This window comes from Mchenga conophoros, linkage group LG14 (genome assembly GCF_057382185.1).
Source record: "Mchenga conophoros isolate Kocher_MC1m ecotype Shallow Benthic linkage group LG14, M_conophoros_male_GT1.1, whole genome shotgun sequence".
NCBI lineage: Eukaryota > Metazoa > Chordata > Actinopteri > Cichliformes > Cichlidae > Mchenga > Mchenga conophoros.
In genome coordinates this window covers 9,567,865-9,590,760 of record NC_140539.1, presented here as the reverse complement: position 1 = coordinate 9,590,760, position 22,896 = coordinate 9,567,865, and the positions used below count along the sequence as shown (strand labels likewise).

Below are 22,896 nucleotides of genomic sequence, written 5' to 3'. Positions count from 1 at the left end.
GCATTTGACCTGTTGCTTTAAACTAAGTCCAAAATATTACTCACAGACGTGAGATTAGAGTTCGACTCTGGTTTGGACACCTTTTGGCTGTTGAAGAAGATGGTCTTCCTGTCTGCAGGCAGGGAGAAAGAGAAACTGTTATACAGAAAGCAAAACTAGGTGATAGCAGTGGCACATGAAAGTAAAAGTAGTAGAGAAAATGAAATGCTGGAACTCAAAAGGAAGGGACACAAAACGAAAGGAAAAGCAAGAAAGGTAAGGGCGATGCAAGTGAGTTAAAAAAAAAGTTAAAATATAAAGTTAAATGATAAAAGACGGGAAAGACGAAAGGAATATTGGCGGGGTGGAAACTGACCACAGGGGCCGGAGGGAAAGTTCTTGATAGAGGGTCTCTCTACGCAGCAGTGCTTGTCTCCTACCACAAACACTTTGTACAAAACGGCTCCGTGGTTCACAAAACTCTGAAGCACACAGGGGGGATGGATATCAGCCAGACTGGCTGCACTGAAGAGCAGACACATCTGCAGCATGGAGACCACATGAGATTAAGAAATGGAAACTTACAAGAATACATTTTACAGTTAGTAGTTAGTAGATATCAAGTGGGATTTTGCGAGGCAGGAAAAACCAAATCAGCTACCTCATGTGAATATGAGCCGTGTGCCACTCTGGTTTTACAAACTGAGGTGAGGAAAAGAGGAAGTGTTTGTGTGTTAGTATTTTATTTTTATAAAACTGAATTGCATGTTACCTCCAGGCTTCAGTCACACACACACATGCATGCATGCACACAAAGATAATAAGTAAGAAATGTGGAGGACAGACATTAAGTGAACTGACTGAGAGGAAATGTTAGGCCCTGTCTTATCACAGCCTGCTGAATGGATGACAGGTCACTGCCACTGTGGACCTCGAGGCATGGGGGACTGCAGATACGCCAGTCTGACAAACAAAGAAGAATGAGTAACTGTTAATATCTGCGATTGAGCTGTAAGTTGTGTTACCGTTGGGCTAAGAAGCTGCAGTCACCTCGGAGTGAACTGTTCAGTTGGCTCATTATCCGACCCGAGATAAAGCGGTCTAATAGTTTAGCCATGGCAGGCAGGGGATCCAGCAGCACTGTGTCAGGATGAGCTGAAACATAACTCTGTGGTGGGAAAGAGAGAGGAGTCACTAACTGCTCATTAATGAAAACGTCCAGCTGCACCATTATTATTAACACCCGAGATTAAAAGACTACATGCAGAGGGTACTGGAGTATCCTCTGTCAGCAGCCCCAGATGAACACACAGTTTACTGGACTTGCAACATGAATAGTTTAAATAGGTGCAGCATTACCTGAAAGTTATCAAGGAGCTGCTGTGATTGGCTATCGTGCTCAGCTTCCACAATTACGTCAGACAGCTTGTGAAGGATGATGTCAAAGGGTCCCTGAGGGCCCAGGGGCTGAGTGAGATCAATCTACAATAGAAAAAAAATGTACAGGCTATGTTGATGAACTTCTTTTAATATAGAATTTTCTACTTTTTATTACAAGCTTCATTATCTTATTCTTTAATCCCAGTTTGGATTAGTGAGACAGACTCCCTCTCTACTTTTAGGACTAGACTTAAACTTTCCTTTTTCATGTAGTTAGGGCCGGATCGGGTGACCTTGAATCCTCCCTTTGTTACGCTGCAATACACCTAGGCTGCTAGGGGCTTCCCATGATGCACTGAGTGTTTCTTCTTCAGTCTCTATATATATTTATACACATTTATAAACTCTGTTTTTAATCATTAATTATTAAAATCTCTGTCTTCCTCCCCTCACCCCCAATTGGTCTCACAGATGGCTGCCCCTCCTTGAGACTGGATCTGCAGGAGGTATCTTCCTTTTGAAAGTCAAAGGAGCTTGCAAAGAAAAGCGTCTGGACTTCTTTAAGTTGCTTGAAGACGTTTCACCTCTCATCCGAGAAGCTTCTTCAGTTCTAATGTCAAATGGTGGAGAGTCCCAGATATAAACCTAGTGGGAGTTTCCCCCCACAGAGGGACAAAAGGACCCCCTGATGATCCTCTAATCGCCTGAGCCAAGGTGGGAAACTGGGCGTGGGTCCCAATCAGCCAGAGTTTCGGGTGAGCTCATTGTGAAACCTGGCCCCACTTATCATGCGAATTCCTGAGGTCAGATGGCCCAGGATGTGAGTGGGCGTTAAGGCGTCTGGGAAGGGATCTCAAAACTGGATTATAGATGGCAGAGAGTTGGTGTCGTAAACCACCGCCTCTGTTCAAAGATGGTCGCTCACAGTGGACATAGATGGCTTCTTTCACTCCTCTTTCAAACCATCTGTCCTCTCTGTCCAAAATGTGAACATTGACATCCTCGAAAGAGTGTCCTTTATCCTTAAGATGCAGATGGACTGCTGAGTCTTGTCCTGTGGAGGTGGCTCTTCTGTGTTGTGCCATGCACTTGTGAAGTGGCTGTTTGGTCTCTCCAATGTAGAGGTCTGAGCATTCCTCGCTGCACTGTACAGCATACACCACATTGTTAAGTTTGTGTCTTGGCATTTTGTCTTTCGGGTGAACCAGTTTCTGTCTGAGCGTGTTGCTGGGTCTGAAGTACACTGGGATGTCGTGCTTGGAGAAAACTCTCCTGAGTTTCTCTGATACACCAGCTACATAGGGGATGACAATGTTGTTGCGTCTGTCCTTCTTATCCTCCCTCGCTGGTGTCTGATCTTCTTTTCTGTGCCTCTTTGCTGACTTTAAAAACGCCCATTTAGGATAGCTGTAAGTTTTGAGTGCTTCCTTTACATGTGTGTGTTCCTTCTTTTTTCCTTCAGGCTCAGAGGGAACATGTTCTGCCCGGTGGTGTAGGGTCCTGATTACTCCTGATTTGGACCCACACCCAGTTTCACACCTTGGCTCAGGCGATTAGAGGATCATCAGGGGGTCCTTTTGTCCCTCTGTGGGGGGAAACTCCCACTAGGTTTATATCTGGGACTCTCCACCATTTGACCTTAGAACTGAAGAAGCTTCTCGGATGAGAGGTGAAACGTCTTCAAGCAACTTAAAGAAGTCCAGACGCTTTTCTTTGCAAGCTCCTTTGACTACGATGACCTGGATGACTGAGAACCTTCACAGACATCTTCCTTTTGAAAGCGAGTTTTTTTCCCTCCCACTGCCAGCAAGTGTTTGCTCACAGGTCGTCATTAGACTGTTGGGATTTTCTCTGTATTACAGTAGGGTGTTTCCCTTACAATATACAGCACCTTGAGGAAACTTGCTGTGATTCGGTGCTATATAAATAAAAAAAATTTAATTGAACTGAACCCATTCGCACACATATCCATACCTTATAATGTTCACACACACACACTCCAATCAATGCACGAGGAGCAACTCAAGGTTCAGTATCTCGCTTGACATGCAGACTGGAGGAACTGGGGATCAAAGCACTAACTTTACAATTACCACATGACCCACCCACTAAACCTACAGACCCTGGCGCTCTCGGGCTGTCTCTAAACAACTGTGCTTATCTTTTAGGTCAAATCAGATTGGGTGTGCTCAGGGTGGTGCAGCTGTAAGCCATAATAGATGTAGCCAATCTATGCTGTAGGAGTTTAATATAGCTAAATTCTCATATTATCACTCATATTATCTTCATTTGTGCAGTCTTGAAGTGTAATAAATGTACAGTTGCAAATGGCAGTTTGTTTTAGCACATGTAGCTGATCACTGCACCAATTAAGGAGTGATCATCAAAAAATATAGAAAGTCAAATTTTCAAATGGCTGAGCAGGAAAAACACAGGTGTTACTGTTTGCATTGATAATATCCCCATTCTGTCTATAACAGTGATAAAACAAGAATAAAGCTAATTTGAATATCGCCTCCCAAAAAAGCGTGTGCTACAAGACATGATCAAATGAGTCTGTGTTATTACTTTAAGTTTGAAATCATTGCATATCCAACCGGTAGTCAGCAGCAAGGACAGCAGGGGTGTTTCTTTGAATTGTGGCCACTTTTCCTAGAAACCTTGGAAACCTATGACCAAGCGCCTTGTCATAGGGGAGTAATCTGACTGAAGGTGAATGTTCTTGTGATTTGGTGCCATATAAATAAAACCAAATAGAAAGTCAGCACTGTCTTTAAGCCTTATATGATTCGAGAAGAGAACAAAGAAAAAAAACAAAAGAGTTGACCTCTGGGGGTGACAACTGTCTTGGCTTCAGGAGGGATCAGACGTTTTACAACCAAACCACAGAGCCAGTAGATAATTATGTACATTAGCAGGGCCTTGTCACTGGCACACCTACAGTCAATAGATTGCAACACAGTGACTCGTAATAACTTCCAGAAGCAAGGTCAACTTCATGACATCACACAGTATGTAAAAGGTTAAGACACCACATGAAATATATATAGACCTTGTTCACGCAGTTCTTTTGATTTTCTTTTGGTATTGCTTAATGCTTCGTTTTAAGCCACCAGCAAATCTTTCAGACAAGAAAAAAGAGTCACTTCCTGATCTCTGCTCCTGAAATCTAAATCACCATAAAACACACCCAGGTGGTTTTACACCCATGCAGTAGTATATGAAGATATTTGCGTGCAGTTAAATGTCTGAACAGTTATGATCACGGATGGGTTGCAAGTTCACTACAAGCAGATTATAGCAGGTGGCCTCAGGTGGCTGCGATACTAACTGCTAATGTTGTGGCCGCAAGTATGTGACTATGAGCGCATAGTGTTCATAATCTAGTGTCACAGCTATCAAGCAAGTATGAAAACATCCATCTACCGTCACGCACTTACAAAGACATGCAATGTTAAGCATGTTCGCCCACACACACACAAACAAGAAAGTTTTTAGCCTTTACACTAAAAAAAATTAATAATTTTCCCCTAATTTAGGCTTTTACAATCATCTTACTCCATCACTCACACACTGCCTTGTTCCACTCGTCTTAATTAAACTGTAATTATCAACACGAATACGTAACAAATAAAATAAACTGGCCAGTCTTCAGCCTCGCATTTCATGTGACTCGCCATTGTGATTTAAGATTTAACACACAGCCAAGATTTCATGGGCGAAAAGAACTCACCTTTACCACTTCCACTCCATGGTGTCTGTAGGAAAAAATATTAAAATGCTTATTGTCTATTGTTATGTTAGACATAATGAACAAGACTATGCTGACAAATCATTCAGTATAGAGAATTTTACAGTTGAATAGCCTCATAGTAAAACAATAAGTACACTTACGCACAGAACCGTATGAACGCGTCTAGGTTCATCCTCCTGCGCTTCTTGTCACTGAGCCAGCAGCCCACCCTGCGCTCTGACATCCGGACCCCTGCAGCCGAGGGACCGCACACGCGCACGGACAGACGATCCATTCATCCCTTCCCTCTGCCACTTCTGCTCGGGAGTGTCGAGTCCTCTCGCTCTTTTATGGGGACAGTCATGAGTCATGGTTGTCTGAGTCCGCACAGGAGGAGCGAGAGGGCCAGTTTAACTAGTAAAGTCTCTGACTTCCTCGTTGGCGCTGCCATCCAATTAAAGCGGCCGGGGCCGGTCATGGAGCCGCTCTGAGCGAAAAACTGAAAGAGAAAGTAAAAATCCTGTCGGGGAAGTTACTCCATTAGCCTGCTTTCACGGCAGTAGCACAGGCATGTCATTTCCTATTATCTGACTCTTGAAAAACACTCGAAGTATCGATTATTTGCGTGCTCATATAGACATATTGAGTAAAGTTCACCTGAGGTCACAAGGAGGAAGATGTCCCGAGGGTCCAACGCAGGTTTTGACCGACACATCACCATTTTTTCACCAGAGGGCCGCCTGTACCAAGTCGGTAAGGGACATTTTCTGTTGTGTGTTAGCTAACAGCAAACCCGGACCATGCCTAGTGTACAGTACAGTAGCACAGTCATTACCAGGTGTGAGCTACCTGCTGCTGCTAATCGAAACAACACTACAAGAACATGATGGAGCAAAAGTAGCTAGCTTCTTCTGGTTTCGGTGCGGAGTACGGTTAGCGTCCAAGTTGAACACGTACTAGTTGCTATACCTGTTTTTACTCAAGCTTGAATGTTTATAACCTAGTTAAATTGCAATATGAATAACTGCACACAGTTAGTAGTTAGTTTGAGTTAGTTTTATTCTTTATGTGTGCTTTTAGTGTTTAAAGTATCCCGAAAAGAGAAAAAAATAGTTCCTCTAAGTTGTTTTCCTAACTATCATGGGCTAACTCGGTGCCTTCCCCCTCATAAATTAAATAATCAGATTAAAAAAATAAAGGGGGAGGTTTATGTTGTTATTTTTTCTCATATGTGTCTTGTGCTGCGATGCAGAGTATGCCTTCAAAGCCATCTCTCAGGGCGGGTTGACCTCCGTTGGGATCCGGGGTAAGGACACCTCGGTGGTGGTCACACAAAAGAAAGTTCCGGTAAGACCTCAAACGCGTCTCACTAGTGATGATGCTGATGATGATGATGTGAGCTGAAGCCAAACAGTGAGGCCACTTATGACTCAAAGCATGTCAGCAAAAAGCTTGAATAAGATACCCTGTATATAACGCGATAGGGCCTCAAACACACCTTTGGCATGTTTTTTATTCTCCTATGTCAGCTTCATCATCTAGTCACTGCAGTTATGGATGTTATGGAGTGTGCACGGATCCAGATATGATCCAGGAGACCCATTCATTTATCCAATTTAGGGTTACAGGAGGGCTGGAACTATGATAGGGTGAAAGGCAGGGTCTTTCAGAGACCACAAAGGCCTTCTGGAGAAAGGTTTTAATGCCAGACAAGACAAATATTGAGCTATTTGGCCACAATGGCAAGAGGTATGTTAGAGGAGTAAAGCTGCGGCTTTCAAACCCAAGAGCACCAAGAGTCTTAAGTTGCCCTTGGGCTGTTTTGCTGTACCAGTGGTACTGGTACAAGATGTAGCAGTACCCAAAGAACCAACCTTAGCCCTGTTGAAAATTTGTGGACTATGCTTCAGATGTCATGATGTTCCTAAAAACCAAAATAAATGAACTCTACCAATTCGAGCAGAAGGACTGGTCATATATCCAGCCAGAATTATACTAGAACCTTTTTGATGGCTACCAAAAGTGTCCAGCTTGCTAAGGCACATTTAACCAATGATTAGTGGGGGTGTCTGTATATAATTGATCCCATGTATAAATATTTCATCCTATGTGAATTAGAGAAAAAGACCCTGGAAAAAGAACATCACAAAAAACAAAAGAAAAGGAAAAAGGAAATTATCAGAAGATCAAAGTGCTTAAAACCATCAGAGATGCATTTCATGAGTCTAAATTGTTACTTTGACAAAATACTGCAGTGTCTAGATTTATAAAGTTGGATCATTTTTCCTACAGGATAAGCTGCTGGACTCTTCCACTGTGACCAACATGTTCAAACTAACACCTCGCATTGGCTGCGTGATGACCGGGCACAATGGTATGTATACATCACTTAACAGCATGCATTTCATTATGATAATGTGTATGCTGTGCTGTCATAAATAATAATGAATAAATATGAGACGTGATGTATGTGTTGTTAAAGTGTTGATGTTCTTTTTGTGTGTAATTACACTCAAATCCTGTTGTTTCTGTGCAGCTGACAGTCGTTCCCAGGTTCACCGGGCCCGAGTGGAAGCTGGGGAATGGAAGTATAAATTTGGTTATGACATCACGGCAGACGTGTTGTGTCGCAGGTTGGCTGATATCTCTCAGGTGTACACGCAGAATGCTGAAATGAGACCTCTAGGCTGCTGTAAGTAGGCGCTTACGTGCATTTTCACATTTTATTTGCGTTAATATATAGATATAATTAATAGTTAAGACAGTTTAATTTAAGGGACACATTAATAACACATATAAGAGCTCATTAAAAACTGACTGCATGTGCACTGAATGTTCACAATCTGAAGGACGGCTGTCTTAAGTTGTCCCCGTGTGCTCCCAGGTATGATCATGGTGGCCATTGACCCCCAGCACGGTCCTGTCCTTTATAAATGCGACCCGGCAGGCTATTACTGTGGCTTCAGAGCCACGGCGGTTGGAGCCAAACAGACGGAGGCTAACAGCTACCTGGAGAAGAAGCTGAAGAAAAAGCCAGAACTCAACCATGACAGGACAGTGCAGGTAAAATGAAGCTTGATGAAAACACACTTTCTCTGAATTATTGATGCGATGCCTCCAATTTTAGTCGAAAAGGTGAGTTATACGGTGGTGGTAAAAGCTGCTGGGTGGAATTGAAAGGATTGTCCTCCAACAGAAAGGCCAAGGTATACCAACAGTGTCCCTGAATAAAACACTGGATTCCTGTCTGTCGTTATACAGGATGTTTTTACATCCTGCAAAAGTCAAATCTGTGCCTTTATCACTGGTATAGTCACTGCCTTGAAATTATCTGCCTCACCTAGGATTAGCTCATCATACATTGTTGAATTTGTTTTTCCTATACCTGCTCATTCCCAGAATAGCAGCCTCTGATGCACTTGGCCTTTTACCTTTGTTAGAATATCAACATCTCAGTGGTTGTATGTCAGTGAAGGAGAGGGTGTTGCATGATTTCAGCATCTCTGATTGAGATATGATTTACAAGAGGATGACCTGTGAGCAAACAGGTCAATGTGACAATGAACCATAGCAGCCTGTCCTTATAACAGTTTCACATTGCCATTCATGTGACTCTGAACTTACCTCATAAAGTGTGACGTTTCCAGTAACATGAACCCTGCTTACATGTCTCAGGTCATCTCACCTGTAAAGAATCACTGATGCTGGCCTTACACCAAATAACTCTCAGGCAATATCAGTGTCGAAGACAAATGTCCCGTGTCACGACAAAATATTGGCAGTTTTCTGTCATCTCGATTGTCTCAGTCAAAGCTGCCTTAAGTTGGTGTTGTTGTCGTCTCCATATTCCATAGGAATCACCCACGTTTGATTCAGTTGTAAGTCTTTGGTCATGGCTCAGGCAAATCACTTTCATGAACATGGTTGACACCCAGTAGCTTCTCTTCCTCCGGTCTCATTCTCAGTGGCATCTTATGTATGCAGCACCTTCTGTTTAATGCTCAGTTGTCCAGCATTGTGTGATATTGTTAAAGGCAATTTGGTTACTTGGAAATAATAACCCTGAAAAAAATTCCCAGTGTTTGCAAAATCTTACAATCTATGACTACAAACTTTCAGTCAAGACACAGCATCTCTAGATGCTTCAGAAGTGCTTTTAAAGTCTTCTAATGTGTGGTTGGCATTATACATTTTGTGTGACGATCGCTAAAACTGCCTGCTGAGTTGTCTATGATGTATTTAACGACATACACTATATGGACAAAAGTGTTGGGCCGCACCTCTTAATCTTTGAATTCAAGTATTGCCAGTCCCATTGCCACATGTGTACAAAGTCATGCACCGAGCAATGCAGTCTGCCTTTACAATAGGGCTGCCACAAACGATTATTTTGAGAGTCGACTAGTCACCGTTATTTTTGCGATTAGTCGACTAATCAGATCATCATCCATTGGACGTAAAACGTACAGCTTACTGCACCAGCAGCATCTGCTCTTATATAACTATCATTAGCTTACAGCTTGAAGTATTTAAGGTATGTGCTAACTAAAAATAAGGACAAGATGATAGTTTGTTAAATTTTAATGAAATCTGCAGGTTGTTTCAGTGAAGTTTAATAAACTCCTTGCTATCTAAAATATAACAGGACACTGGAGTATATTCTCCAGCATCTCACACTTCTGATAATCAGTTGTCTGCTTGACGTTTATTCAGCTGTGTAAAAACTTTATTTCTCAGCCAAACCGATTTACTCAGGAACAAATAAAATACTAAAAAAGCCAAAGAATAACATTTTTAAGTTATCTAAGTGACTTATATTACATGTTTAACCTGCGTAGCGAAAGACGGCGGTGGGTTTGAAAACAATTTGCCGGGAGTCCGGTGTTCTCACGGGCTCTAGTGAGCATTGCCCCCGGCTAGCTATCGAGCTAGTGGGTAACAGACGTCTCCAAAAACGTCAGAGCGCTTTTGAAAATATGTGGTGTCTTGATAAACTGAGCAGATATTTGAGGTTTACACAGCTACATTCAGCCTGAAAATATGTTAAACTTTTTTTTTGTGACCCAAAAAGAATAATAAGAGTAATATTAAAACTAACTAGCTGCCGCCATTGTTGGAAACTGAGCTGGGCTGCGCTATGAATTCTGGGACAGAGCTTCTTCTTCTTCGGGGTGTAACGGCAGCTGGCATCCTTGTACATGCAGTGCTGCCATCTTCTGTTTCAGTCCGTTATTACACTCAGCGCACCAGCTGTCTCAGTAACTGCAGAGGTTCAAACCTTCTCTAACATTAACGTCAACAGAAGAGTGTGCACTGGGAGCTTCACGGCCTGGGTTCTCTGTGACCAACAGGATTCTGTAGGTATAATGTGTAGGCCTGTGCTTTAGTCCATATATTGTATCTTTTGCAGTGTAAACCCTAATGTGTCCTGATGTGTCCCTTGAAAAATGAGCCATGAGGGCAGATGTGGTGGTACTTTTTCTTTTGTCCTGTTCCCTTTTTGTTCAGCCAGTGTCAACATTTAGAGGGGTTTAAACGTCAAATCTGACTTGGCCTTTAAAAACCTGAATACTAGTGGTCACCTGAGCACACTATAGAAGCAGGTGTAAACCATGATTTTGTTCATGATGTTGGAGTCAGGCCAGTTAACCAAGTGTAAACTGAACCAAGCCTGAAAATCGCCCAATGCCAGAGAATCAACCAGCATTCCTCAAAACTATTAAAAGCTTTTGAATGACTTGCAATACAACCTGTGTTGTAGGAAAACGCACCTGAAACAACATTTTCCTTTCGGCTTTCTCTCCTCTGTGCACCTTGTTAGTCTGTGAAGTTGTACTCTGCTTTCGCTCTGACCGAAAATCCTCTTTAATGTTCTGACTGAAGGATTTTTTCTTTCCTGTCTTTCCAGTTGGCCATTTCCTGTCTGTCCTCTGTCCTGTCAGTGGACTTCAAGGCCAGTGAGCTGGAGATCGGCATAGTGACCAAAGACAAACCTAAGTTCAGGTAACTTCATTCACACACTGGTTTCACCACATGGGTCATGACTGAGGTTCTGCTCTAGATTTTTACCCTGAAAGAAACGTGGCATTGTTTATTATTTTAGGTGCTTTTATTGCAAATACGAGTTTACTTTTTTGTTTTGGTTCATTCCGTTTATATTGTTTGTCAGATGCTTTTTATTTTTTTGTCAGTCTGGTAATTATACAGGATTTGAATCTCTCTGTTTTGAAGGACTTAACATGGCCATGTCTGACTTCTGTTCTTCCACTTTTCCTCCCTCCTCTCCTTCTGGCAGGACACTCGCTGAAGAAGAAATTGAAACCCACTTGGTTGCCATAGCAGAGCGGGAGTAGAGACACCCTTGCAAACATCGGTCTGTGATTTATCATAGTCTGCTATAGTCGGTGTGCTTGATTTAGTCTAATTTACCAATGCTGTTCCACTGTACACAGTCGGTCACCTGCATATCCAGACAGATTAATCAAGCGCACCTGATGAAGAAACTGTGCTAAAAAGGATCGATACATGTTTGATTCATAGTGATAGGACACATATCTCCAGTGGGCTTTTTTAAAACAGTTCTGTATAGAGTAGTAATGCCATTTTTAAATTTTGATCTTGCACCTAAAGCGACTAGCTAAACTTTTGTTGGATGCTGGTTTGTGCATAATATTTATCATACAGCATTTTTAGGACTGTATGTTTATAACAACACTCTCCAAAGATCATAATAAAACTGTCCCTGGGAGTCATACTTAATGCTTTTTAAGCAACTCACAATAAAACTGAATGGAAAGAAGACTGAGCAATGTCGTGTGTTGGTTTAACGTGAACGGATTAAGGATAAGGATACGTATTCATGAGCAAGAACTAAGGATCCAGGATTTAGACGGGGTAGACTAATGAGGCCATTAGAAACATTCATGTGTTCATTTATGTTAGCTGCAGCTAAAGCAGATTTAATTTTAAAAAGCAATCACAGTTTATGAGGCTCTTGTGTTGAAATGTATGTGGCTTCTCTGCCTGTTATTCACTGTTGAATGTCCTGCGTTTCTTCTTGTGACCACTAGATGGCAGTGGTGTGCCTGCTTCCAGCCTCTGAGTATTTCATAACAGAATTTGTTCTTCTTTGTACTTTTCTATTTACAGAAATCTATTTTGACTCTTGTAAACTATTACGCTTCCAAGTCTTTGGGGATTGCGTGTCTGTATGTGTGTCACACTGCCAATCGTGCATTTCCACTTTGTTATTTGTCCCTTGTTGTGTGTCTTGCCAGTCCACCAGAAAGACACACTGTGACCCACCATTTACAAAATGTCACCTGGCAGTCTGAAAGGATAAGTGTTTCTCAGCCACGCACGCACATATTCACTCTTAAAATGAACACGTACAATGACAGAGAACAGCAGCGTGTTTATGCTTTTACTTTATTATTAGAAGCAGATTACATGAATATCCTGTTAGTTTACAGAAGTTAAACTGTGATCCTACATTATTAATAATGCTGATTCTCTCATTGACAACAATATTTATTACTTACCTGCCAAGTAGTTTCACAGTATTCACTGCCCTGAAATTGTCTTAAACAAATACTGTACCGTTGCAATATCTCTATGGTAGCCATGTGATGTTACACATCATACACGTGTTTGTTCTGCACCAGTTTCCAGTAGTTTGTGTTTCATCTTGTTTGTTGTTTATGAGCTCTCTTTGCTCCTCGGTGCTGTCCTGTTTCCTTACCACCCCCAGCTGCCCCACAGCCTGCTGAGGTCTCTTCTTTCCCACAGTCACCAAGTGGTCTGGGGGTTGTTCCATTCATTAGAATTTACATCTGATATTTCAGGGTCTTTACCTTACAGTGTAAAGCTCATAGAGATAACTGCTGTTGTGAACTGGTGCTATGTAATGTAACTTTACTAATGCCCATCCAATAATACATTTTAAAGTTAAGATTAATACTTTAAGGTCATTTTAAAGCTTACAGGACTGAGAAGAAGGATATTTAAAGACTAGATTCTCAATTTGTTTGCAGACACATTAAGGATTTAGACTGAGAGCATCAAAAAGCCCTGCTAGTCTTGTTAAAGCTCCTAGTGGTTGGAGCACGGTCCTAAGTTGCATTGATAGGCTTTAAGTGTCTCGCCTTCAATTACTTTATGGGAGCAAGCGTTGGCACATAAACTCTTATGGCCTGTTTTAACCCCATGCCAACAGGATGGGAACAGTGCTGCAGTGTAGCATTAAGATTATATATATATATATATATATATATATATACACACACATATATATATACACATATATATATATATATATACATATGTGTGTGTGTGTGTGTGTGTGTGTGTGTGTGTGTGTGTGTGTGTGTGTGTGTAAATCTTTCAGTTTAGCATTTTAACCGGTAAAACCAGCTGGCTCTTCAACCCCCATTGCTGCATTGCATGCACAGGAACCTGGAAAAACACAGAACACAAAGAACGCTGTCAGCACTGGCAGGTTCATAGTTTACATAAATGCAGACAGACATGAAAAAGTCTCCACCAATAAAAGTGTTGAACTCGTAGATATGCTAGCTATACTTAGTGGATCCACACCGCAAAAGTAGTTGGAGTACTGCAACCTTTACATGTTCCAGTCCCCAGTTTTTAGATACTTTATTCTGGCAGAAACATTGACTGTTACAGCCATGGACTGTATACAAAAGATGGACATGGCCACCATAAAGCAGACTGAGAAGCCACTGCATGCTGATTAGCTAGCAATTTGTCAAACAAAGTGAAGCATATCCTGCTTTATCCTCCTTTTTTACTTTAATTAAGTCTGTGATTAGCACATAAAACATTTTGTTATATAATATATGATTTGCAACTAGCAATTGAGATCATAACTAATTAAAACGTGTTTACTGAGATCAAACAGCAAGAAAACTGAAGGGATGTTCTCCCCTAGACCTCTACACAATTGGACTCAAGTCACACCCATTCTGGCTATTAAAAGGACAGATCTATGTCACTTTTCAGAGCTGGTAGCATTGTCCATCTTTTATATACAGTCTATAACTCTAGCACAGGGGTTATATAACAGCAATGTGAATGGTCTCTTCATTTAAGTTTCAAACTGCAGTAACAAAATATCTTTAATGAAAAAGACCAATCTGTGCTTGAGATTAATTTAGGGATTACCACACAGTAGGACAGAGGAAGGTGGAAAGGGAGGTCCTATTTTAAGCTGTTTTAAAATTAATTATAGTAGAAGATGTAAGTGAAGCTTTTTATGGGAAAAGAAGACATGACAGAAGATTTACAGGATTGGAAAGAAAATGACTGAAGTGGATCTTTAAATTTGAAAAAATAAAGACTTTGTAATGGAAAAGAAATATCACCACACACAATTAACTATAAGACCGCTCCCCTTTCATTTTCTTATGGTGTATTATTGAATACTAGATGTTTTATAAAACTTTAAGAATAATTAAACAGTTAATTTATATATATGTGTATTTTCATAAACATCTTTATAGTTTTTTTTCTCTTAAGGTCATACCCCTGCCCACTGCTATCAAGACTTGCTCGTCTTATTCTATGGTGTATTTAACAAAGTGGTGCCTTTTTAATTTTTGAATTGATTTGTACTCAGACTCCCCTAAGTATCTTTTCCCATGTCCTCTCCTCACCACATACCCTTCATTTTTCCCTGTGCCTTTTTTTCTCATCCCTACAAACACACCACTTCTCTCGTATTCGCAGCCCCATAACCCTCTTTTTCCTCAGGCACCTTCACCTCACAGCTGTTCTGCTCCTCTCTGTTCTGGCCATACCTCAAGAGCTAATGCCACCTGTTTCTTACCTCCATGCCTGAACTCCTGCAGCTCATACCCCTCTACCTCGCATTTATCCTTCCTTTTCCCCCATCACTCCCCCACCATATGAAATGTTGACCCTGTGGCTGGTGTCTCCTGGTACTGTGAGTGCCTGCCAAGCTAAATGGGCCCAGAGCACTGGCCATGTGTGTGTGTGTGTGTGTGTGGGGGGTCACAGCGTGGGGATTAGGTGTGTGTGAGTGATTGAGGGTGACAGCGGCCCTAGCATTAGGTGCCCTGTGGCAGATTTCGTAGGCCTGTTTTAGACACACTAAGCTGGATTTACCAGCAGCAGTGTGTCAGCAGTGATGCAGCCTGGTTGGACCTCCTACAGAACACACACACACACACACACACACACACACACACACACACACACACACACACACACACACAGGACCCAGCAATCCACCTGTAACCAGTCTTGGCTGTCCCATTAACCCTTCCTTTCTGTCCATCATAACCTTTTTACACTCCTGTAAATTTGCATCAGCAGCACAGTGGACCCCATGATGCAGGCAGGCCACTGTAGCGTGCTCTAAGTGTCCTCTGAATCTTGACAAACAACATCGAAACAAACAACGTTAAGGACACGTTGCATTTCAGTGCAACCAGTGGCTTACCTCACTTACCAGTACACTTACTCAATGGGTGAATTTTTACATATAAAGTTACACTTGTGTTGAATATTATGGCATTAAAAAAGCGTTTTACTTTGCTGACAAAAGAAGGCAAAAGAGAATATGGGTTAGCATGCAGTCAGTCTCATGACCATCAGACAATGCTCATGATGTAGCCTCCAGCTCTTCTGAGATGGCTTTCATTTCTGCTGTGAAGGTGTGATTGTTAAAAAAAAAGAGCACACACACACATGCAGATGTGTAGCTACATCTATATATTGTGTTTCCTGCAAATTGTATGTCCCTTGCATGAGCAGTACTATATGATTGAAATCACAATTATGGTTTTTCTTTGCCACTGAGTTGCATGCTGGGTAGATTGCTGTGTATGTGTGGTCACTTTAGTACTTTGTGAGAGGGCCTCTCAATCTGCACATGTGTATTGATGCTCAATTGTCTGTGTATATGTGTGTGTTTTATGTGATACCCATGCACCACTATTTGCACACCTTTGTCCGTCTGTGTGAGCGTGTGCACAAGTGTGCATTTGCGCGCCTGCTCACTCTCACATCTCTGTTACAGCCTGTCCATTGTGAACAAGAGTGTTGAGCAAGATCCTGACCCACCGGTGGGTACTAATCACACACATTCCTCAGGATTAAACAGCCAATTAACAATAAGAGCGCCATTGTCGCCCTGTCTCCTTGTGCGTCACACGTAAAAGGTTTTCTGTGTGTGTATGTGTACCGAGCGAGTGCGCGCGACTCTGTTTGTGTGCCGAGTGCATGTGCCTTTGGACGAGCACGAAGCCAAGGTGCTTTTCTGCTGATCAGAAAGAACTCTTTGTGCTCCTGTGGCGATGTGTTACAATATTAACATGAAATCGATGGCTTCATAACTGAGATTAAACAGAAACTGTGTGCAGCGTAAAAACAGCGTTGATAGAGAGAAAGATGTTCTGTAAATGCAAGATGTGTGTGTGTTTGTTTATGTGTATTTTGGCACAGTGTTCTTATTAATGAAGCAAGATAAACCAGGACCTACTGAGACAACAGTGGCAGCTCCACCCGCTACAGAGCAATAAACATTCCTTGTAATTCGACTCTGTTCTGTTCGTTAGTATATGCATTTGTGAGACTGTGTGTGTGTATGCATGATTGCATATATAAATGGTACCTTCAGTACCATTCAGTGTGTGTGTGTATGTGTGTGTGTGTCCATAGGGTGGGTGTATGCATCAGTGTGGCACGTGTCGGAGTGTGGCTGAGGATTAGTGAGGCTCAGGGCCTGTTGCTCCACTTCCATGATTATTACTGCTGTCTACTGCCATATGGGCTGGTGGTGTTGCAGGTGGTGGGTGGGGGTTCAAGCTACTGTACCACGCTACACACACACACACACACACACACACACACACACACACACACACACACACCCCACCTTTGTCCACCCACTGCAATAATGTCCCCCTTCTCCTCCACACCAGCACACACACATGATCAGAAGACACACACACACACACGGTCTTTTATAAAGCATATAAAGCCATACATGAATGCACATATGAGCTTTGTCTTAACTAGCTGAAGCCTGTATGTGTGTTACATCTGGGGGACATAACTTCCCTGGAGACAGAAAGCATGTCCATATAGTGTAATTGAAAAATTTAGGTTTAAAACTTAGTGTAAGCTGTGTCTAAGTTGTGAATAGATGGGTAACAGGTACTACTTTAGTACCTGTGAGTCAGCAGGCAACTGCATGCCATACGGTCAGAGAGCAGTGGCCCGGGTTTGAGTCCGAACCTGAGTCTTTACCATACAATTATAAAGCGCTCTGAGGGTGCTGTTGTTGTGAATTAGTGCTACATAGTTAAAAAAAAATGCAAATTGAATTGAAGAGCACAGGCTGCCTTTTGATGTTAATTAAACACTGTGAATGCTTTTACATTAGCAGTTTTTCCACGGTTTTTACAGTTTAATCATATATTTTTAATGAATAATAATAAATAACTTTAAGCAAATGAAAAGTATTTGGTTTGCTATAAAGGTTACCTCAAATAATCAGTCAACATTATGAACTCCGTTTATTCCATAACATAACTTGTATTTTGAATGATCATTATCTACCTTTTCTTCAACCACAATTAAAATGAAGCCAGAATTTTGGATGAAACGCATCTGAAATGTATAAAAATCAAAGGTTTATTTATTTAAATAAGTACAAAAAGTATAACAATCAGGTATAATTTTATTGGACCAGATCCTGTTAAATGTAGCAATTTAAATTGCACTTGCATAGAAAAATTCAATGAACAATTTACATGTAATTAAATTAGTTCAAGTCAGAATTTGGGGCATATGTGTGTGTGAGTGTGTGTACTTTTTTTTTCTTTTTATTGCATTTACTGAATTTGTATTCACTTCCAGTATTAAAAGTGAATATTTTGACATTGTTTGGTGATATTTTGGTATGCAGTTTCTCAGCTACAAGTGTATGAGTATGACGGTATGAACAGGTGTTAACACCCTAAAACCTCAGACAGTGATAGGGAGGGGGTTAAATGATGACTGGTATTGCACACACACACACACACACACACACACACACACACACACACACACACACACACACACACACACCACCTGCTGCTGTCTGCAGTTGATTAGAGATCTGTCTACCAGAGAAGACAGCAGGACACACACATGCACGCATCAGGGGGTCTGCAGTCTGTGAAATTGATCAAGATGCTGGCCAGACATCATTTACAGATGAACTCATAGTCAGACTGATCCTCCTTCTTCTGTCATACACACACTTTGTGCCTCCACATGGGACCCAAAGGAGGCTGGAGTGCAGCACAGCTTCTTTAAGAAAAAAAAAAACTCAGCAGAACTGCATCCTGCAACGACTGACGTCACGCATATCATACATTATGTATAATTACATTAATCTCATCTCATAAAACAACTGTCCACATAACACGCATGGTAATAAAACCAACACTTTAACACTTTAAAAGCTGAACCCTGAAACTGAAAATAAAAATTTTAAAATTATAATATTAATTATACAGCAATATTAATTTGCATAAGTGCATGAGTTTTCACTTTTATTCTATTTGCTGCAGGATGTAAAGAATTATTTATTTGTTTGTTTTTTTTGGGTGGGGGAGTGAGTGCATTTTATTGCTTAGAAATCTATTGTGTAATTTATTGAAGTTTATATAAGTTTACACCAGTCACACTAGTTTACACTAGGCATTCAGGGGTTAATTAAAACATTCACTAATATCATTCATCAGCCTGATAGCCACGACTCTATTCAAGGACGGGGCCTCATGTGACTGTATCATAAACATGGAAAAAATGTGAAAAAAAGTCTTTGGTTGCAGTTGATAAAAGCTGATAGTGTGAAGAAAAGGCGTTTTAGAATCACGGAAATAGGTTTGTATTTCTTTTTTAAAATGTCATAAATATAAATAACAAATCATTAGTTTCTTCCAGGCTGTATTTACCATAAAAAATTCATGTGAAACCATTTTTCAGAGGTTTCCAAACATGCAATATATCACCAAAGAGACCACCAAGTATAAATATGACTGAAGTTTTAGCTGCATCAAATTTGTTAGAGATTCTTTAAAGTAGCTTGTTTGTATCCATATATACATAGCCACCAAGGTGCAAGTAAATTAAGTATCCAGCCCTGGTCTATATTTGTTGAGTATATGTTTATATATGCATCGCATTGTATAAGTGTTAACAGCCTAGATCCATGACAGACTGCTGGTAACCCAAATCCTTCTCAAAGGACGCGCTCACGCAAGCCCACGCATATGCATACGTATACACTAACAGTGTGCAGAAACATTGTAACAGCAGGACTATTCATTGTAACCTACACACAACTGTACATATATGAAATGTAAGCACTATCAGAGAGAGAGACACATGGTCTGACCTGGGCTCACGCAGAGTAATCCTTACACGAGTTAAATGAGGAGTTAACACTGACCTCGATACATACCCTCCAACAACAGCATTCATAGCTACATACAAACTCCTACAACAGATGTAGTATGAACATGTGTCGTCTGTGAATGACTTTCTATATGAATAGGCCAACTTGTATACTGAAAAACATGAGAGGCGGCACAGCGCTGACAGCGGGACCCTGAGAAAGCTCAGACTGGGTCTGTCACAACGCCCCTCCCATGCTCCCCCTCCATCTGCCTCTCTCTCTCTCTGTTCTTCCACTTTTTTCTGCCCTGTTTTATCATCACTCTAGTCAAGTCTTCCTTTCTTCCTTCTTCTCCACCCCATCCGCCCTAACTTTCCGCCCAGTTTCCTCCAGTTATAGACTTTTGTCGTCCGCCAGTCACTCACGGTAACTGTCGCATTCTTACCTTCTCGTTTGTGTCAGCCTGGCCGGTCTCACCCTCACTCACACACAAACACCACTGTGGCCTTTTCTCTCTCACAACAGCAACTTCCTATAATGTTCGTTTACCTTATCAAAACCGATCAATCCAGCCACAGAAGTTAAGGTCCAGGCTCTCCGTTCCAGTGCAGTGAGCGCTCAGTTCTCTCCATCCACCCTTCCTCTGTCAATCTGGCCACAAACCCCTCTTTCCTCCCTTTATCCCGAGGTAAGATACTTACTTTTCAGATAAAGCATATTATGATAAATCGGCTGAACTCTGTGCGCGTGTGTGTATGTGTGTGTAACTGTCTCACACACACACACATGCACACTATAAGCACACAGAGTGTACACAGACATACAAAAATACGCTGTGTATCGAACAATATGATGTCAGAGTATTTAACAGCTGGGGGAAATGTGTGTGTGTGTGGAGGGTTTGTGCATGTATGTGTATGTGTGTTTTAGGCCTTTTTGAATTTAATGGTTTTTGGTCTTTGTCGTGTTGCAAATGGCACAAAAACAGCTTTTTTCATCTCCATCATTCCCAAACACACACACACACACACACACACACACACACACACACACACACACACACACACACACACACACACACACACACACACACACACACAAAGTAAAGGATTGGTAGTAAACAGAAGAGAAAGTTGTCTTTGAGCCGTTTTAGCATGGGAGGATTCAGAAAAAAGGGCTAGCTGCAAAATAAAGTAAATTTTCTGTCAGTAAAAAAGCCTCGGGAACATTTCATGAGCAATGACTGAGTGAAACTTCATTTCAATTCCAGTTTGACATCCTTTTTTTATCCTTTGGAATTAAAACATTCAGACATCCATCTGAGCAGCGCTGAGCATACAGATGAGGAGGATTTCATATCTGAGTATTTTTCTTTCTTTTTTTTTAACTATAGCTGTCCAGAATGGATGAGTTTGCTCTCAGCTTCTTAGTTTATTGAAGGGCGTTCGCTAATGAAAAAGGGATGAGAGAAATAGTGGAGCATATGGGCAAATGTTCTCTAACAAAGTGGGATGGCAGTTAAGGTCAACAAGGGGAATAAAAGAGTTTGGAGAAAATGAAAACTAAATGAAAATACAATGGCAGTGTTTGCCTGTGGGACATGTATGCGTGCTTGTTTCAAAATGGGATGTTTACGAAATGCTGTGCCCTGCTGTGTGTGTGTGTGTGTGTGTGTGTGTGTGTGTAGGTGTTTGTCTGTGGGAGTATAGATTAGATGCACTAAGCCTCTTATGTGATGGTTGCCCTTAATTTGCTTCTACTCTGGGTCCTAGTGCGTCCAAACCACAAGCATCACGGAACAATTTCCAAAACAAACAACCCAGAAAACATTACTTGTCATGCAACAGTAAAATCTGCTGCTTTGAATAAGAGCATTAATATTTAGACTGGTACCTAGCCCTGTATCTTCGGGAGGGCTTATCTTTTTATGCACATTCAAGAGCACAATTTAAAGAGTAAAAATCACAAAGAAAATAACTTGGAGGACAAAAATAGTGACTGTACTAAATAATTCTGAATAAATGAGTCAACTTCCTAATGCTTTCATAATGCTTGTCTTGTTTTCTAAAACAATGGATGCGGCAGTTTTGGGACTTTTTTTCTTTAAATCTGGTGCAGCATTTAGGCTACAACCTAATGACGATTTAAAAAAAAAAATCCTATATTTTATTATCTTATTAGGAACCTAAGAGTCTAATTTAGAACAGCTTTTCCATTTCAAAATACATGTACAATAACTAAAAATAACTATATACTAATATTTTACAACTATACTTTATAGCCTAATACAGTCCCAAATACAAATGTGTCATTTATAATTAGCACACAATACAGGCTATTTATGCTTTTGTTTAATATGCTCGCGTATATTGTCAACTGAGAAACTACTGATTAAATGAAGTTATTTTTTCTACTATAAGCTTATCAAATTCTACTGCTCATAACAAAAAAACATTTTTAACATAAAAAGTAAGAAAACAATGTATTTTCTGTTAGCTTATAACATAAAACATGTTAAAAAATGTACTTAAGACTCTGAGGGCAGGTGCTAGGAGAATGCGCGTGCACAGCACTACCGCGCTCGCGCCCTGACGCGCATCTGAGGTCTCGCTATTCCCGCCGTTTTTTTTTTCATGTCAGCTGGAGGTCTCGAGACAGTCTTGTCCTCGGACTCCCCACAGTTAGCTCAATTAGCTATCCTGCTAGCAGTTAGCTGTGTATAAACTACCCAACAACAACTGACAATAACAGCTAGACATACCAACAAACACACAGGCGTACCTGGATGCGGTAAGCAACTGAAGAGTCCACCGTATCCAAACCGTGAACAGCGCGCACACTGGAAGGCCTCCCACACACTGAGACAGCCACACACACCTCAGCAGGTGAAGACATTTTATTCTTAGATTTGGAAACGCTCAAACACGCCGGTAAAATACTCTCTGTGGCTCTGTGTGTGTCTTTATATCTCCTGCTTTGGCTTTACAGAGCTAGATAAACCCCTTATACAGTTTGGGCTGTAGCTACATGTGTGTGTATGTGTGTGTGTGGATTTTAAACTATAAGAAATCCGATTCAATTAACAAGCGCAGAGAATCGGCTTTGGACACTGTGAAATTGTCTCGCTGTAGAGGATGGCACAGGCCAAACTAGCCCCGGGAGGAGACACAACGCATACACAAAGCTCAGCGATAATAAATACAACACCAGGACTGACAAAATAAACAAAGGGTAACGGAAACAAAAAAACAAACAACCTTCTGTAATAATAGTGCGTACAAAATTATAAGATAACGAAATAACGTCGGACTTTGCAATAAAACATCTTTATCAGATACTTATAACACATTTAGAATTTAGGTATATA

The 22,896-nt window shown here is 41.1% G+C and overlaps 2 protein-coding genes and 1 long non-coding RNA gene across 5 annotated transcripts in view; 1 reads left to right on the top strand and 2 right to left on the bottom strand.

The window, feature by feature from the left end:
• LOC146559243 (inositol-tetrakisphosphate 1-kinase-like) overlaps positions 1-5,670 on the bottom strand; it is an 8,187-nt gene extending 2,517 nt beyond the window's left edge. Inside the window, exons 1-8 of one of the 2 annotated variants that reach the window (XM_085245099.1) lie at positions 5,254-5,670; positions 5,093-5,117; positions 1,339-1,461; positions 1,030-1,147; positions 841-942; positions 641-681; positions 356-521; positions 45-112 (exon numbers count right to left, since the gene is read on the bottom strand). In XM_085245099.1, the coding sequence (XP_085101225.1) occupies positions 45-112; positions 356-521; positions 641-681; positions 841-942; positions 1,030-1,147; positions 1,339-1,461; positions 5,093-5,117; positions 5,254-5,387 (777 nt within the window). In that variant the 5' untranslated portion in view covers positions 5,388-5,670. The remainder of the gene's footprint in view (positions 1-44; positions 113-355; positions 522-640; positions 682-840; positions 943-1,029; positions 1,148-1,338; positions 1,462-5,092; positions 5,118-5,253) is intronic. The other variant, XM_085245100.1, reaches the window with a different exon arrangement.
• Positions 5,381-11,891, top strand: LOC146559242 (proteasome subunit alpha type-6-like). Its single transcript, XM_085245102.1, has 7 exons — positions 5,381-5,845; positions 6,345-6,439; positions 7,385-7,466; positions 7,629-7,784; positions 7,977-8,155; positions 11,001-11,095; positions 11,388-11,891. The coding sequence occupies exons 1-7, from the start codon at positions 5,770-5,772 to the stop codon at positions 11,443-11,445; spliced, it is 741 nt and encodes a 246-aa protein (XP_085101228.1). The 5' UTR covers positions 5,381-5,769; the 3' UTR covers positions 11,446-11,891.
• Positions 11,752-22,896, bottom strand: LOC146559241 (uncharacterized). Of its 2 annotated transcripts, none has more exons than XR_014888307.1 (2): positions 22,311-22,896; positions 11,752-13,546 (listed from the first exon to the last, which is right to left on the bottom strand). It is a non-coding gene; the product is annotated as an uncharacterized LOC146559241 (long non-coding RNA). The 2 variants fall into 2 exon arrangements; XR_014888308.1 differs by lacking the exon at positions 22,311-22,896 and adding an exon at positions 20,079-22,300.